This window comes from Lactuca sativa, chromosome 8 (assembly GCF_002870075.4).
Source record: "Lactuca sativa cultivar Salinas chromosome 8, Lsat_Salinas_v11, whole genome shotgun sequence".
NCBI lineage: Eukaryota > Viridiplantae > Streptophyta > Magnoliopsida > Asterales > Asteraceae > Lactuca > Lactuca sativa.
Window position 1 is genome coordinate 222,452,712 of NC_056630.2, and position 16,016 is coordinate 222,468,727.

The following is a 16,016-nucleotide window of genomic DNA, read 5'->3' on the forward strand; positions in this document are numbered from 1 at the left end:
GTGATTTCATCCCTAGGACGTGAGCACACACGGGTTTACCATCTTTATGTTACATTGCCAATAGGGTTTCGGTGATCTTGAACCTTTCAAATCTTCGTTCTTGTGGGTCAGGGAGAACAACGGGAGGAGGAGGAAGAAGTGAAATCAAGCTAGTCCAGATTGATCCTTCACTTTGGAACAAGCTTTCACTTTTAACAGGAACACTTTTTCCTTGGGATTCGGGAAGACCACGGTTAGAATCAGACATCTAAAAAACGGGAGAAATTTCAAGTTAGTTGATTGAATCCTTAATGAAACACCCAAATGAGACATTAAGGCTAGGATCCAACAACATTATTTACACATTAAAAGAGGGATGTCGTAATCCAACATGCAAATAATTCGGAGGTAAGTGAATGACGATTCACTAATTCTTCACCATGAAAAACATAAAGGCTTAAGTATAAATGTATTAAGAATTCCTAGATTTCCTTTAAGATTCATTGAACTTTTCAATGACATGTTTAAATCTCGATATGCCCCTCTCGTTTGTGACTGGGATGTTGAGGATCACAAAGTGGGTGTGAATAACCATGCAAATCTACATGGTGCCCTCATTGTTACAGTCACCTATTCGATGTGCCGGTAAACCACACACGCTCCATCGAACTATGACAAATATTGAGTCACCCTTTGCCACCTTTGCTTAGAACCCAATTAGTGTGCCGGTAAACCACACGCACTCCACTAACGTCTTAGCAAGGGTACAAAGTGTAATTTCATGGAATTGCATCAATTTCACTTTTGCCTAAAGTAACTAGGATTGGGAATTTTATAAAACATTTAGCTACTTTATTTTTCATTATACCTTTAATGAGGAGAGGATTTTCCCTATCCTACCCGTTCGGCTAACGACCCTCCACCAATCAAGGAAGCGGTGGGTGAGAGTGGACACCCATTAAACGACCATTTTATAGGCCAAAACCTTATACCCCCTTATAGATCGGCTTCGTGAATGAGGCCTACTAATAGTAAGACTAGCATTTAAGTTATACATATATAATATTAGACTTTTAATGTTATACATAGTATAAGAGTGTATTTTACACTTTTAAAATACTAGGTGGTTTAAATTTTATAAATTACACTTAAAATATAAACCATATCATTATGGATTTATTAACTTTCTTTTAATCATACACTTAATTAATTTAATAAAACCATAAGGGTGTGATTTGAACTTTTCAAATTTAGGGTTTTAGAATTTAACATTTTTCAAAATTAAACTTTTAATCAACCAATTTAAATCCCAAAACTTGAGGGCAGGTTTTGAAACTTTTCAAAACAATTAGGTTTTAATCTCACTTTAAAATTTTCGAATTCAAGACTATTTAAATTAAAATTTTAAATATTAAAACTCTTGATTTAATAATTATCTTGAATTAAACTATTAATTTAAATTATTAAATCATAAGGGATTATCTAAATCATAAAGGATAATTACCAATTAAACAATTAATTTATCCTAATCTTTTTAATCCCTCTAAATTTCGAAAATCATGCGATAGGATAATTCAAAAATCTTTAATTACCATATATTACCATTAAAGGATAATTACAAGATATAGGATAATCCAAATCCCTAAAATTTAGGATCTAATCTTGGGGAGGAGGCTAATTTCGAAAATCATGGGGTTTTACAAACCCTAGATTTCGAAATCTCGAGGCTTAAGGAAAGGATTTGAAAACCCTTTGAAATTTTCGCAAATTAGGGTATAGAAACCCTAATCTCGAAATTTCTAGCCTCCTAAGATTTATTGGCTATAAACCCTAATATTTCAAGTTCATACAATTGTATAATACTAATTGAAAACAAGTTAACCAAAGGCTCTGATCCCACTGATGGGTTTTATACAAACAATCCTATGTGTGCATGCAACCCTAGAATTGGATCTATGTTATCACTATTAGTTATACAACATTATGAACATGTGAAGAACCCTAACAAGCTTCTAGGTATTTCAAAATCCACAAGGAAAGATGAAATACATACCTCTTGTTGTTATATTGTAATAACAACTTAAATCTTGAATCTTCTTGTCTTTGAAAGCAAGTGCCACAAGTGTAGTACCTCTAATGGCTCACAAACACCAAGAGCAAATGGAGAGGCAAGAGAGAGAGAGAGAGAGAGAGAGAGAGAGAGAGAGAAGAGGTATGAAATTCGTCCTTAGTAACGCTAGATAAGGCATGGACGAATTCTTATTGCCTTAGGGGTCTTTATATAGGTGTAGAGATTAGGGTTTCAGTCCTTATCCTTATCCAGTTGCTTGCCCACCAAGTAACCATAAGATAAGCCTTGAAAACCCTTATCCTTATCCTTTGGACGATTTCAAGGATATCTTATCCCTTGAATTCGTCCAGCCTATATCTAGGATAACCATTACCCTATTTTGTAACTATCACATAATTACAATTCAGGCCCTCTAGTTTAATTAATTACACTTGATCACTAAATTAATTCTTAATTAATTATTGACCAATATTAATTAAACAAATATGATTTCTCCTTTAATATATTATTCTTATAACATATTAATAATCATAATAACCTCTTTCTTTATTATTTCTCCAGTCAAGTTGCTCTGATGAAGGCAACCCAAAAGGACCATGCACAATCGGGTCAAGTACTTGACAAATATGGTTACGGGCTTAGACACTAATCCAACAGAAAGGGGCTAAGGATCTTTAAATAAGGCTCAACCCTTAAACTCTAGTGTAACATCCGAAAAATACAACCAAAATTTTTTTGTTTTAATATTACTAAAAACCATAACATCAAATGTTATATAATAAAACCATGAATTGTATGTCTCAAAATGCCATAGTAAATATACCAATTCAAAACAAAAGTCAATATCATATCAAAATATCTGAAATAAACTCCCAGGATAAAATTGCAACTGTGGTGTGTGCCATGCCATCAACCCGAGCTTTTCCCTTTGCTAGCGGAAGTACCTGAAACCAAAACTGAAACTGTAAGCACAAAGCTTAGTGAGCTCCCCTAAATTACCACATACCATACAATAACACATAAAGCACATACTGGGCCTTGCCCACTGCATTGGATCGAAATCCGAAAACTGCATCGGACTGAAGTCCGGAAACTGCATCGGACCGAAGTCCGGAACTAACCATGGCCTTGCCCTCTACATCGGACCGAAGTCCGGAACTAAACAGAGCCTTGCCCTCTGCATCGGACCGAAGTCCGGAACTAACCAGGGCCTTGCCCTCTGCATCAGACCGAAGTCCGGAAACTGACTGAACATATCATAGCATAATCATAACTACTAGCATAAACACATATACTGCATACTGCATCTGACCAAAGTCCATAACACATAACACAAAGACATGATTGAATCACAAAGACATCAAGCACACTGAACTACTGCATCAGACCAAAGTCCGGAAACTACTGCTAACTAAACGGGTCGACATTGTGGCTGTAGACCCGTTCCTACTGGAAGAAAACTCACCTCGTAACGCTGGCTGCTGAGATGCTAAATCTGAAACTAGCTGACTGTTGCTCCGGAACTCTCCGGCTACAAATCCCAAAAACACTAGATCAGGTACTGATAACTGCCCTCGGGGTAAAATGACTATTTTACCCTTGCTCAAAGTCAACTTCCTGGTCAAAGTCAACTTTCAGTTGACCGGACTTGCCGAGATAGCGTGTAGACTGGACGAGTCCCTCCATTACTAGATCTGAGCTCTAACTCACCGAGTCCATTCTCACTCACTGATTCACCCTAAACTCTCAAACGGTGAAAAATCGGGGACTCGCGACTCGACTTGTCGAGTCTGAAGAACAACTCGTCGAGTCCTAAACATGCCATTACTATACAGTCGATTTTGCTGGATTCCAGTGCATCCAATTCATAGATCTGGGTTCCTAGGACTGGTTTCACACATAAAGTTTCTAACTTTATGTGCATGCATGCTCATAAGAAGCTTAAATGCCCAATAAATATCTAAAAGAGGAGATCTATGTTTGGAATGGGAATTTAGCTCAATAAAGGTGGCAACCTTGAGCTTAAGGAGTTCTGAAATGCTTAGATCTGAAGCCCATTCATCATAACTACTCTTAAATCGACATCAATGTCTAGAAATGGCTAGAAAACAACACTAGCAAGCTTTTAAGGAGATCTACATGATAACAAGCAAAGATTCGAGCTTTATACCTCAATGGGAACTGGAATGACACAAGAAACTCGGATCTTCTTTGCTCTTCTTGAAAACCCCTCTCTTCTCTTCTTCTTCTAACCCCAAAATGCACCAAAATATTTCACAAGATGAGAAATACTCCAAGAATGCTTAAAGGAAGGCTAGGGTTTAGTAAGGGACGTTCTGAGGGTGATGGAGGCTGATTTTGGGCGCATAGAGTTGTTTAAATAGGGTGCAAACCCTTGAAATTAGGGTTTCATCCAGATTGGCAGACTCGTCGGGTCCAAGAATATGGACTCGTCGAGTAGCCAACTTAAACCGCATGCAAATCCCGTCTCTACTCAACGAGTCGGGCTACTGACTCGTTGAGTACCCCTTAAGAAAAAGAAAATTACTTTATTTAAATCACATACCAGAAATGGGGCGTTACATCTAAAGTTTTCCCCAACAGCCACTACCACATCGTAGTGATTCATTAAATCCCGCGACCCTGAACTCGACGCCACATCATGGTTTCCAAAGAAAATTGCCATATATACTTGAAAATAACACCATACCTGGAACGAGTGTTGCAAATACTGTGGTGTTTTGAAAATTGTTAGGAAAATAAGAATTGTCACAAACATAACCAACACACAAGGCCGACCTTACTATAATAAAAATTAAGCCCTTGCTTAGGTCCCCTAATTCTAAGGGCCCCCCTTAACCTAAAATTAAATTTGGGGATTATTTATTCAGATTCTTCATTCATGTACATCGGCAGAAAACATTCGGTAGAAACTGTGACTCAACAACTGTTCTTCACTTCTTCTTCTTTTTCTATCATATGAGTATAATTAACATATTAGTTAGAACCACAAATTCCGCGACTCAACAAGTGTTCTTCACTTCCTCTTCTTTTTATGTCCTTTGAATCTAATTAACTGATTAGTGATTTCATTCTTGATTCTACTCAGAACCACAAAAAAACATTACTTCTCTGATTCTCTATTATTCTTCTAATATTCTTCATGGTGATTTTTGATAAGTTGATTGATTTTTTTTGAAAAGGATGTCAAGCGTCAATATTAACTCAACTGATTTGGTGATTCCTGTCCAGAATCTTGAATCTTGAAAGGCTGAATTCTAAATAGGTATGTTCTATTGTTCTTCTTCGATTCTTCCTCTAGTTCTCTATTTCACCACAACTAATTATCTATGAATTTGAATTTGTGATAATCTGATAATCTATTATCTATGATAATTGATAAATTTTGTTATTTTGATGCAGTTTTGTTTGATGTAGAAAATAGAAATCAGTTTGATGTAGTCATGTAGAAATCTGTTTTTTTATTTTCTGCACAAAAGAAGAATGAAATATGTTTTTTAAACTTTGATGTAGATTGTAGAATAGTCTTGACTATTTTTTTTCCGACTAGACTATCTATAATCTATTAGGGTTAATAGGGGTTTGGTTTATTTATTTATTATTATTATTTTTTAAATATTTATTACCCAAGTTGGATTTTCAAAAGGAGGAAGGTTTAATTTATAACATTATAATACTAATGAAAAGAGCTTCAAATTTTTGATTCGTTTAAAGCCTCCAAACTGGTTGGATCGTCTCTGCCAAACACAAATGAATATAAACAAACATAATCCAATATAAACAACTATAAACAAACATAAATAAACATAAACTCGTACTACATAACATAACATATTTAGTGAGTTTACAAAAAAAAAGGTTCGATTTTAGTTAGGGCTCTCTTTAAAATAACAATGAAACTAGAGGGGCTTTGCTGATATTTTCTTTAAATCCGAGCTAATTATGCATTTTATTCATATATTAGAGTTCTCGATAAGTTCTTTTTCGTGACCATTAATCCGCGCCCAAAACATTTCATCTTCCCGCCAAAATCAAACCCTAAATAACCAAACAATTTCTTCCCCAAAATTCTGTAGCCCAAAACTCCTGTTTCACTCTACAGATTTACAGTTATCAATGGCGGAAGGTGAAGAGATTCACACAGAAACCGTCCAATCAAGTATACCAACCGGCAGAGTGAAACGGATTATGAAACTCGACAAAGATATCAACAAAATCAACGCCGATGCCCTATTCCTAATCTCGAACGCCACCGAGCTTTTCGTCAAGTTCTTGGCCGAGAAATCATCGGAGGTTGCAGTTGAGAAGAAAAGGAAGACAATAAAGCTGGAGCACCTTCGAATCGCCGTTAAGAGACACCAGCCGACTGCTGATTTCCTTCTCGATTCACTTCCATTGCCGCCGCCACCAGCGGCGGCTCAGACATCATCGAAACCTGATCGACCTCATAAAAGGAGTGATAATAACCCTGTTCCTGTTGGCACTCGTCGGATCGACAGTTTCTTCCAGAAAGAACCTTAGGGTTTAGTAGAACTTGTCAGTGTTTGCTTTATCTCCAGAAAACGAGTTACGCTTATCGGATCTGTATGTATCTCTTCCTTTACAAACTAAAATTTCTACTTGATTAACCTTATTCGCTTTCTAGATCACTGTAAAATGCTCCATTACAGATTATCAATGGCTCGATTCTCATCAATTAAGTTTCAGATATCATGTCCTAGTAATGAAATGTATTGAAATTCTAGTTTTGGGTCTTTTTTCTGATAGAATTCAGAGATTTTTCATTAGTTCTGTGTATCCATAGCCAAATTTCCAAAAGAAGCAACCCTTTGACTTTTAAGATCAAACCAATTACACTTTCAATTCGAATTGAATTCTATCAGATTTTTTCTTCCCTAAAGTAAAAGTATAAAAATGTTGTTTTGATCTCTTAAATGAGATATTGAATGCTAAAAAACACCTTATGTTATAGCGAATCAATATGATATGCTTATTAGCGTTATTTATGATCAACCATGTAGATTAGTTTAAATTCTAAACCCATATGAAGATCACATGTGAATCTTAATGAATCTTAATACACAATAATCTCCATGGTGTGTTAACTTTACATCAAAGAAAGAATACAACTACCATAATGCATTAAAATAACATTGATCAAGGATGCAAATGTTATGTTCTAGGGATGAATCGAAATGCTAACAATAAAGTTATACACAATATTGTAACTAATGGAAAATACAAAGCCGACAATGGAATACCAATAACAACTAGGATATATAACACATAACATAACATTATATACAAACGAGATCATTGTAAATATAGAGATATAAAAAAAACATAAATGTGGAACAAAACAATACAATAAAGATACATATTTACAATGGTTATTATCTTTTTCTTTGACATGGATGGTGTATGTAGTTACAATTTTCTTGAGGTTTTGATCTTTGACCCATATAAATAAAAATGTTTTTGTTAACCCTTTTTAATATATTTTACCTCTTTCTTTTATTTATTTTAATTATCTTCAACTATATTGATTTGAAACTCCTCGCATTTTCATTTTTCAAGTTTTTCTACTTAATTGGTTTTTAACCATATTTATTTGTAATTACATAACTTTTAACTTCTTCAACATAATTGAATGATTAAATACATTGATTTGCTTATATAAGAACATGTTCCTCCATTTTTTTTGTTAATCATATTTTATTTTCATTTTGTTTTTTGTTAAATAGAGTATTTGAAAATGAAAAAGTAGATTGTAGTTTGATGTGTAAAAGAAAGATTTCGTTTTTTTTTCCCTTTCTTTTGTGTATAGAGTACTTGATTTGGAAGAAGTAGATTGTAGTTGTTTTATTTGTAAATGAAAGATTTCAATGATGAAATATGTTGGTGCCACATGGTATTTGGAATTAAAATTGTTTATTTAAAAGAACTTTGGGTTGTTTGATTTGATGTTTGATGCTTGGATGAATTTAAAAAGATTTGAAATTAAAATTCTATAAATTGCTTAGTTGGGTTTGATTTTTTTTTAATAAATACTTAGGTATGAAAAAACTCTTTTCGTTGCATTATGTAAATCTCTTGCTCACGTAATTCTTTTTTGTTTAGTTCGTGTCATGTAATATGTTTTAATATGATTATTATTGTTTTTTTTTAATGTTCTACAATATTTTTATTTCTTGATTTAATAAAGTGTATTCATAAGTTATTTTGATAACATATTAACGAGAAATTAATTATTTTCCTATCTTTTGTTCCTATCAAACGTCATACTCATTTAAATGATGATATGTGTCATCATTTAAATGATGATATGTGTCATATTATTATACTAAAATATCATTACATTTCATTATTAAATTTCATTAAGTAAGTATTAAATGTTATACATGTCACTGGTTAATTGGATAAAGAGGATTTGTAGGAACAAAAAGTAGAAGAATATTTAATTTCTCTAATTTAATTTGTAGTTTTTTTGTAAAAGAATTCTAGATAACTAATTAATAAAAGTATAATATAAATTTTTTATTTTTATAAGAGAAATAGATGGATGACTGTCTCATTCAAGATAAATAATTTTAAAACCTATTATAATTCAATCAAAATTAACATATACACTTTTAAAACCAATTATAAGTCGATCAAAATCTTAAAAAGAATGGAATTCAATATCATTGTAAATATTATTCGCCAAATACACTTAGTTTTCAAATGAAATTAGTTTTAAATCATTTCAAATGCAAATCTATTAACAAATTACAAATACCATGAAAATAATCACATAATCCAAAGTAATATGTAGATTTTCATCAATATATTGTTATAATTTAATATATATATTTCTATTATAACTTCCGATACACAGTTTTTAATTTTTATCTAAGTTTTGATTTTAGCTTTTATTGCTATATCATGTAAAATACGATGCATTTATTATTTTTTTTTATTAAAATATGAATGTTTTTATATCATCGTAAAGTAATTTTTTTTCCATATCTCCTATCTAAAAGAAAACAATGTTATGATCTTCAAAGTAACATTAATATACCACATCGTTTGTCAATTAAGATTAGACTTATCATATAAAATATTGTCGAACTAAAAACAAAATAAAACTACTTTTTGTTCATTCTTATTGAGAAATATGTGTTTTTATAGATTTTTGACAACTATATAACCGGTCCTTTTCAACAAACAAAACTTGTTGGATTCAATTATAATTTTTATTTATATTATACTTAAGGAGGTACAACTTTATACATTAAAAAACTTTCTGAAAATATTTAATTTGATTTCAACTATATTTATACTCCCAATATCCAAATTATTGACACCATTGTTGATTTACACTTTCAATTGCGACTATTTTAAATTTACCTGCTAAGACTCTTTGTTTGACTCGTCACACTATGACTCATCGTTTGACCTGTCACACTATGACTCGTTGTTTGACCCGTCATAGCATGACTCATCATTTGACCCGTCACACCTGTCCATTTGGTCACCTATACATACGAACCAATTGTTTGTCAATATATCATACTTCTTTACTCTAATCAAGAATGCTAAAACCAACGGATTTAGTTTTTCAAATCAATATATTTCTTATCTCTATTTTCTATGCATAAATACAACACAACATCCGTTTTATCACCTATTTTCTATGAATGAATTTCTCATATTAAAGAGAAAATAATATCATGGAAAGGGATTTATCCACAAGAAATGAATGTGTTTCACACTATTCATCTTTATCCATTTACAATGTAAAATTGTTCATTCTACCATATCCACACACATTAATTTATGAAGTTCATCAAAAATGAGGAGAACAAATCTTCGTATTTTCGAGAAAAGTAAACTTTACATGTATTAGTTCATATAAGGAATAATAACATAAAAACACTGACAATTTAATCACCATACTTATCGTCCTTGTATTACAGAGATTGTCACGTCCACGTTGGTCTGTGTATGGGGTTGATACGAAGAAGAATTAGTATAAGAAGACGAAGTTAGTTTTCTTACTAAAAATGCCGGTTGTTTTGGCTCAGGAAGTGTAGCAATGTCGCTAGTGAGCATAGTTACTACATTGGACATCGTAGGACGATCATCAGGATCTTCTTGCACACATAAAAGGCCAATTAATAGACATTTTAGTACTTCATCGGAGTTGTAACTTTCTCTTAAAACTTGTTCCATTAGATCCAACGGATTTCCTTCCCTCCACAAATGCCAAGCCTGATCATATTACTCAAGATCAGATATTTTGTAAAAAAAAAAACGTTAGAAAGACCGACGCTCATACACAATACAATTGTGTATGTAGGACGTGTTTGCGATATAGGGTGCATGCATGACCAAAAAGAAACTAGATTGGACTAGAAAAAATTTTATAAAACTATTTTGGATGATGAAGATGATGACATTTGCATACTTTGCACTAATAAGGAATCAAGAGGAAGTCCATGTGCCATGTACCATGTACATTGTTCCATCATTCTTTTGATTAGGACAAACATTACGGTTTTTGTCATGTTGATGTCGGTCAAATTCAAAGTTACTGTCATTATTATTGTTACTGTCTCAAAAAAATATATTTGAATTTTTTAATTTGTTAGCATAAGTATTGGTGTAGTTGATAGACAAATGAAGTTGGTGGGCTTTCTTTTCAAAAGCAAAGAAGATCAAAAAAAGCAAGTTGGTAGCCTTTCTTTTCAAAAGCAAAAGAAGATTAAATGAAGCATGGGTTTGATGAGATATTGTACTCACATAATTGAGAAGACTAATGGCTTGATCACATTGATAGTGTTTCTTTTTCCCACTGATAATCTCAAGAACAACTACTCCAAAACTATAAACATCAGATTTTATTGAAAATAATCCTTCTAAAGCATATTCCGGAGCCATATAACCACTGCATCAAGAACAAATAATAATTGTCAAATATTTTACCTAATGCCATAATTGTTAAATATGCATAAATTTTACGATAATTTTTTATATTCTCATAGATGTACATGATACTTACTAGGTTCCAATAACTCTTTTTGTATTAGATTCCACTTCTTTGCCATTGACGATCTTTGCCAATCCAAAATCTGATATTTTTGGATTTAAATCTTCATCTAATAAGATATTACTTGTCTTTAAATCTCTATGGATTATTCTCAACCTTGAATCTTGATGAAGATATATGAGTCCTCTACAAATCCCCATGATTATTTCAAACCTTTTTGGCCAATCAAGCAATGCACTTTGTGTCCCATCTTGCAAGTAGTTCATTCAAAACATAAGCATAAATGCATGTCCTTATCTTTAATTATTTTTTTGAAGTTAGAATACTATAATAAGTTTTTATTAGGAATTTCTTAATAAAAAAACAATCATTTTGATCATAGTGAGAAGGCAAAAGAGGATTACCAAATATGAAGGCATCTAGGCTTTTGTTAGGCATATACTCATATATGAGCATCTTCTCGTTTCCCTTCATGCAATATCCCAATAGTCTAACAAGATTTCGATGTTGAAGTTTTGCAATCAATGTAACCTCATTCTTGAACTCTTCTAAACCTTGTCCTGAATGGATTGATAGCCTCTTCACCGCAACTTCTAGTCCCCCAGGGAACTTACCCTAACATACGTTGTCACGATGATCATTTGGTAAGTGTAAAACATATGAATTGAGAATAATTGTACATAGTTAAAATGACTAACTAAATTAGTTAATATAAAACACCATTTACATGTTTTCCTATTGTAAATTTTGTTTTCTTTAGGTAACTTTTCCTAACATAAATGTTGCACGATGAAAGTAAACAACACAAAAATGCTAAACTTTCAAAAAGAGTGATTTTCAATAAAAAAAATACAAGATTTCTTATAAAGCATACGTTCAGTTCAGTCTGTTTTATAAAACGAGTCTCGTAACTCCTAACATATTAAAATTTATATCGAGTTGAAGTTGGACCTCTTGACACCTGTTTCCCTTTTCTCATTTATTCATAAATGAGAGAAAGGAAATATATCCACGTCATACATGATTTTTCTTTAAAATATTACTAAGTTATGTGGAGTGTTTAGAAACCGATTGTAGTCAATGTATGGAATTTGAATTATAATAAATGAAATAATGGAATTAAAGATACATGTTTTGATGTTTTTTTTAAAGGGAATATGAACTCTCACCTTGTAAACGGGTCCAAAACCACCTTCCCCAAGCATATTTGCTTCTGAGAAGCCATCTGTGGAAGACGATATTTTTTCAAAGTCAAAGAAAGGTATACCAATGGTTGGCGAATCACTTTCATTGAATGGATCTAACATATCTTGAACTTGCCTCACACTTTCATTAAATTGATGGACAGATTCGCTTTCTTCCTTTCCTAAAAGAAAAACATAAAGATAGACATATATGGACTTAGATGTTATATCTTCTTTTACTTTAAACCACACCCTTGGGATCACTTTTGATTTTGAAAAATCTAACCAACTTTTTTTTATTCTTTCTAAATTTTGTCAAGAAAAATTATAAGATTCCCATGCCTTGAATTTGATCATATTCCTGAATCTTAATCCACATAGCTATTTAAATTACATGACATTACCACGAAAATGACCAAAATTGAAGACGTAGAGTAACAAAAGACCATTTTTTTTTTCACATAAAACACAAAATACCCATGATAGAATTTGATAAAATTTTGCAAATTGAGATCATATTTTGCGAAATAATGTTATTTTGCAAAAAAGGGAAAAAAAAAAAAAAAACTTTTTGTGATAAGGATAATTCATAAAGCAATTTCGCAATTCCTAAAAGTTATATGGCCAAATTGGTAGTTATTTTGTCCTATATGAAAAGGTGCTCATAATTTTTCTTTTACTATCCATCTTTATTTTGGTGTTTATTACCATGTCAAAAATAATAATTGTACACTTGCTGATATTTATGAGTAATGAGAGAGTCAAATACAAATGAAATGCATTTAGACCTTTAGGATAATTCAAAGATCGTTTTGACAATAATAAGTTTCATTTGTAATATAGATATCAAATTAATACTATACATGCTTAGATAAAAAACAATAATTTAAATTTAGGATTGATGTTTAGGTACCTTGTGCTTTCCTGATATTCATCCTTCTCCTATAACAAATAAACGCTATGCAGCAAAAAAGTAGAATTCCAGGAATGGCAGTTGCAGAAAGGATAATGAATGCGGAAGATGTTGACTTTGACCTTTTTACACTTTGATTAGGTTCTTGAGTTGTGGGGGGTTTTTTAATCGCTGAAACATATTGTATATGATCCATTTCAGTTCATGTAAAGAGCTTGCATATCATTTCTACACTCTACACTTTATCTTGGAACTTATTATTATTATTATTTTTAGAATGGCAAGGTGATAAAAAAAATAAAATATAGAAAATGAAGAACATATTTAAAGAGCATTGTGTGAGCATATGTTACGCAACAAATATTGGGAACATCTAATATGTTTGTAAAATGTGTAGAAGTATATATAGAAAGAAAATATAAGAGTTTATAATTCGATTTTAGTTAAAACATTTCAAAAATATATAACAAGATTAAAAGAGAGATATGCCAAGACTGGGAGGTAAGAGTGACTATTGTGTTTGATAAGAAATTTGAAATTAAAAATAAAACAGCTCTAATAAATTAATAAACTATTTTTTATTCGGGTACAACCTTCTTATTTAATTTGATAAAAAAACAACTATAATAAAAAAGGTTATAGCTGTTCAAAAAAATAAAAAACGTGAAAAGGTTATAGCTTACATCCAATAGGTCAAATGCATACAATTTAGTGACAGATTGTTCGAATAATTCTATCTTAGGTTACAAGTTTTGATGCATTTATCTATAATTTAATAACAATAGTTTATATTCACTAGGTCAAATGAGTACAACCACAAACAAATAAATTAAAAAAGTGCCCAATGAATCCAGCGTTTCCAAAGTTAACAAAATATACCTAATCTATCAATCATCTTATAAAAAAAAATTATTTTTTTATTGTAATAACATATCTATTTTTTGTAATAACTATATTTATTTTCACTCTTCAAGTCATTGAGTGTTAAGTCAAAACTAGAACGAAAATCAAAACGTTTGTGTTTGTTGTTATAAAGAAAAATGAAAGAATTAACACAAGATGATAATATGAAAGTATACTTACCTTTCGAAATAGGGTTTCTGATAAAAACTTCAACTCCAGTAACTCCATCACCAACTTGAACATCAACAAGATACGATCCAGAACTCCATATCCAGCACCCTTGTTTTCCTCCAGGAACTCCAACTCGAACCAATTCTGGATTCCCAACATCATTATACGAATAAGCTTGACAACAATCCAAACCCAAACACTTTTCTTTACATTCAGACGCACTTCTAGACTCCAAAAACGTCGCAAATGTTACATCGATCTTCATGATCTCCATGCCCAAGAAACTAGTGTCGTTCCCACTACATATAGTCGAAGTCCTTTTGCAGATTTGTTGCGATGAAGCTACATCATCCATAAGCTCAAAACCAGGTAAACAGTTACAGATCGAATCGTTTTCGATGTTTGTAGTGACGTTACAGCTTCTATTTGGTCCACAAACGTTGAATCTACTACAATAGTTCTTAGGTTCAGACCAATTTAATACCCATTTGCTGAATCTTGAATCCCAACTGTAGAATTGGATTTCACCGGATGAATTCATTAAAAGTCTTGAGGAAGTTGACTTTTGAGTGGAGTTTGACAATAGTTCAAGTGCAGCCATTGCTATCTTGGTGAGGTTTTTGTTGGGTTCTAGACCGAATCCGCTCTTCCAATGAAGGCTTTTTCCGGTGAAAACTGTGTAATTGTTGTAGCCGAAGACTTGATCTTTTTGGAACACGAAACTTCCGGTTCCGGGATCGTTTGGAGTTTTCCATGATATAATTTTCATGGTTTTCTCCATATACATTCCTGGAAGGAAAGTATCGGTTGGGAACGCGAAACTGGACCAAAGATGTTTTCCAGATTCATCTTCCAGTATCGCGTTCCCTGTATCCGATAATTTCAGGGTCCGACGACCGGACCCTGAATGTAAGTTTGTGGTGAAATAGTTCGTAGAACTGTCTTTCACCACAAAATTACCATCGTCTTGGATGGTAACTATGGAGGAAGATGATGAAATCGGGGAGTCACGATTGGCGACCCATACAACCGTTTTGGGATCTAAGTAATACCATATCCCAACATACCTGTGGTTTGGTTGTAGCTCAAAGAAACCCATTTGAAAGATTTTTCCAGGGGAAATGAGTGTTTCATGTTTTGCATCCCGGATAACTTCGTTTTTCAGCAAGATTTCTTTAGCCTCATGAGAGGATAAGAACACGACTGCAGTGAAGAAGAAAAGGAAGAGTTTGATGGGGGTAGTCGTCATATCAATATATGGGAGATTATCGAGAATGAATGTAGATTTTGGTTGTGTTGTTTCATGTTCTAGTGATATGAGGAATACTAAACGCTACTATCATTGATATGTGATAGAAAAAGATAGACAATGACAAAAAACATAGAATATAAATAAAGACACGTTTAATTTAATAATTTATTTATAATGTTATTTTATTGAAGGTAATGAAAAAATAATGTAAAAGAATATAATAATGTTTTTTCTGAAAACATGTACGAAATAGAAAAACTAAGAAAACTATTTGGTACAGAGAATCACGTGCATGGCACATTACAGAAGCATATGGTTGGAGACAATGCTTTACAGAATATATATATATATATATATATATATATATATATATATATATATATATATATATATATATATATATATATATTCAAATTCATTTGAGACCATTCTAATTTTATGAGAACCGTGAGATTAAATCTAAAAATAATTTTAAAGTGCAAAATAAATGG

At 32.1% G+C, this 16,016-nt stretch overlaps 2 protein-coding genes across 3 annotated transcripts; one reads left to right on the plus strand and one right to left on the minus strand.

Moving 5' to 3' along the window:
* Positions 1-6,073: 6,073 nt before the first annotated feature.
* On the plus strand, positions 6,074-6,767 carry LOC111884887 (DNA polymerase II subunit B3-1). Its single transcript, XM_023881182.3, has one exon. The coding sequence runs from the start codon at positions 6,188-6,190 to the stop codon at positions 6,590-6,592; it is 405 nt and encodes a 134-aa protein (XP_023736950.1). The 5' UTR covers positions 6,074-6,187; the 3' UTR covers positions 6,593-6,767.
* Positions 6,768-9,284: 2,517 nt separating this feature from the next.
* On the minus strand, positions 9,285-15,620 carry LOC111884884 (G-type lectin S-receptor-like serine/threonine-protein kinase At4g03230). Of its 2 annotated transcripts, none has more exons than XM_052765989.1 (8): positions 14,283-15,620; positions 13,200-13,370; positions 12,272-12,327; positions 11,507-11,717; positions 11,115-11,352; positions 10,856-11,000; positions 10,112-10,324; positions 9,285-9,588 (listed from the first exon to the last, which is right to left on the minus strand). In XM_052765989.1, the coding sequence occupies exons 1-8, from the start codon at positions 15,520-15,522 to the stop codon at positions 9,457-9,459; spliced, it is 2,406 nt and encodes an 801-aa protein (XP_052621949.1). In that variant the 5' UTR covers positions 15,523-15,620; the 3' UTR covers positions 9,285-9,456. The 2 variants fall into 2 exon arrangements, with proteins under 2 accessions (XP_052621949.1, XP_023736946.1); XM_023881178.3 differs by having other exon boundaries at positions 12,272-12,468; positions 14,283-15,619.
* Between the last annotated feature and the right edge of the window lie 396 nt (positions 15,621-16,016).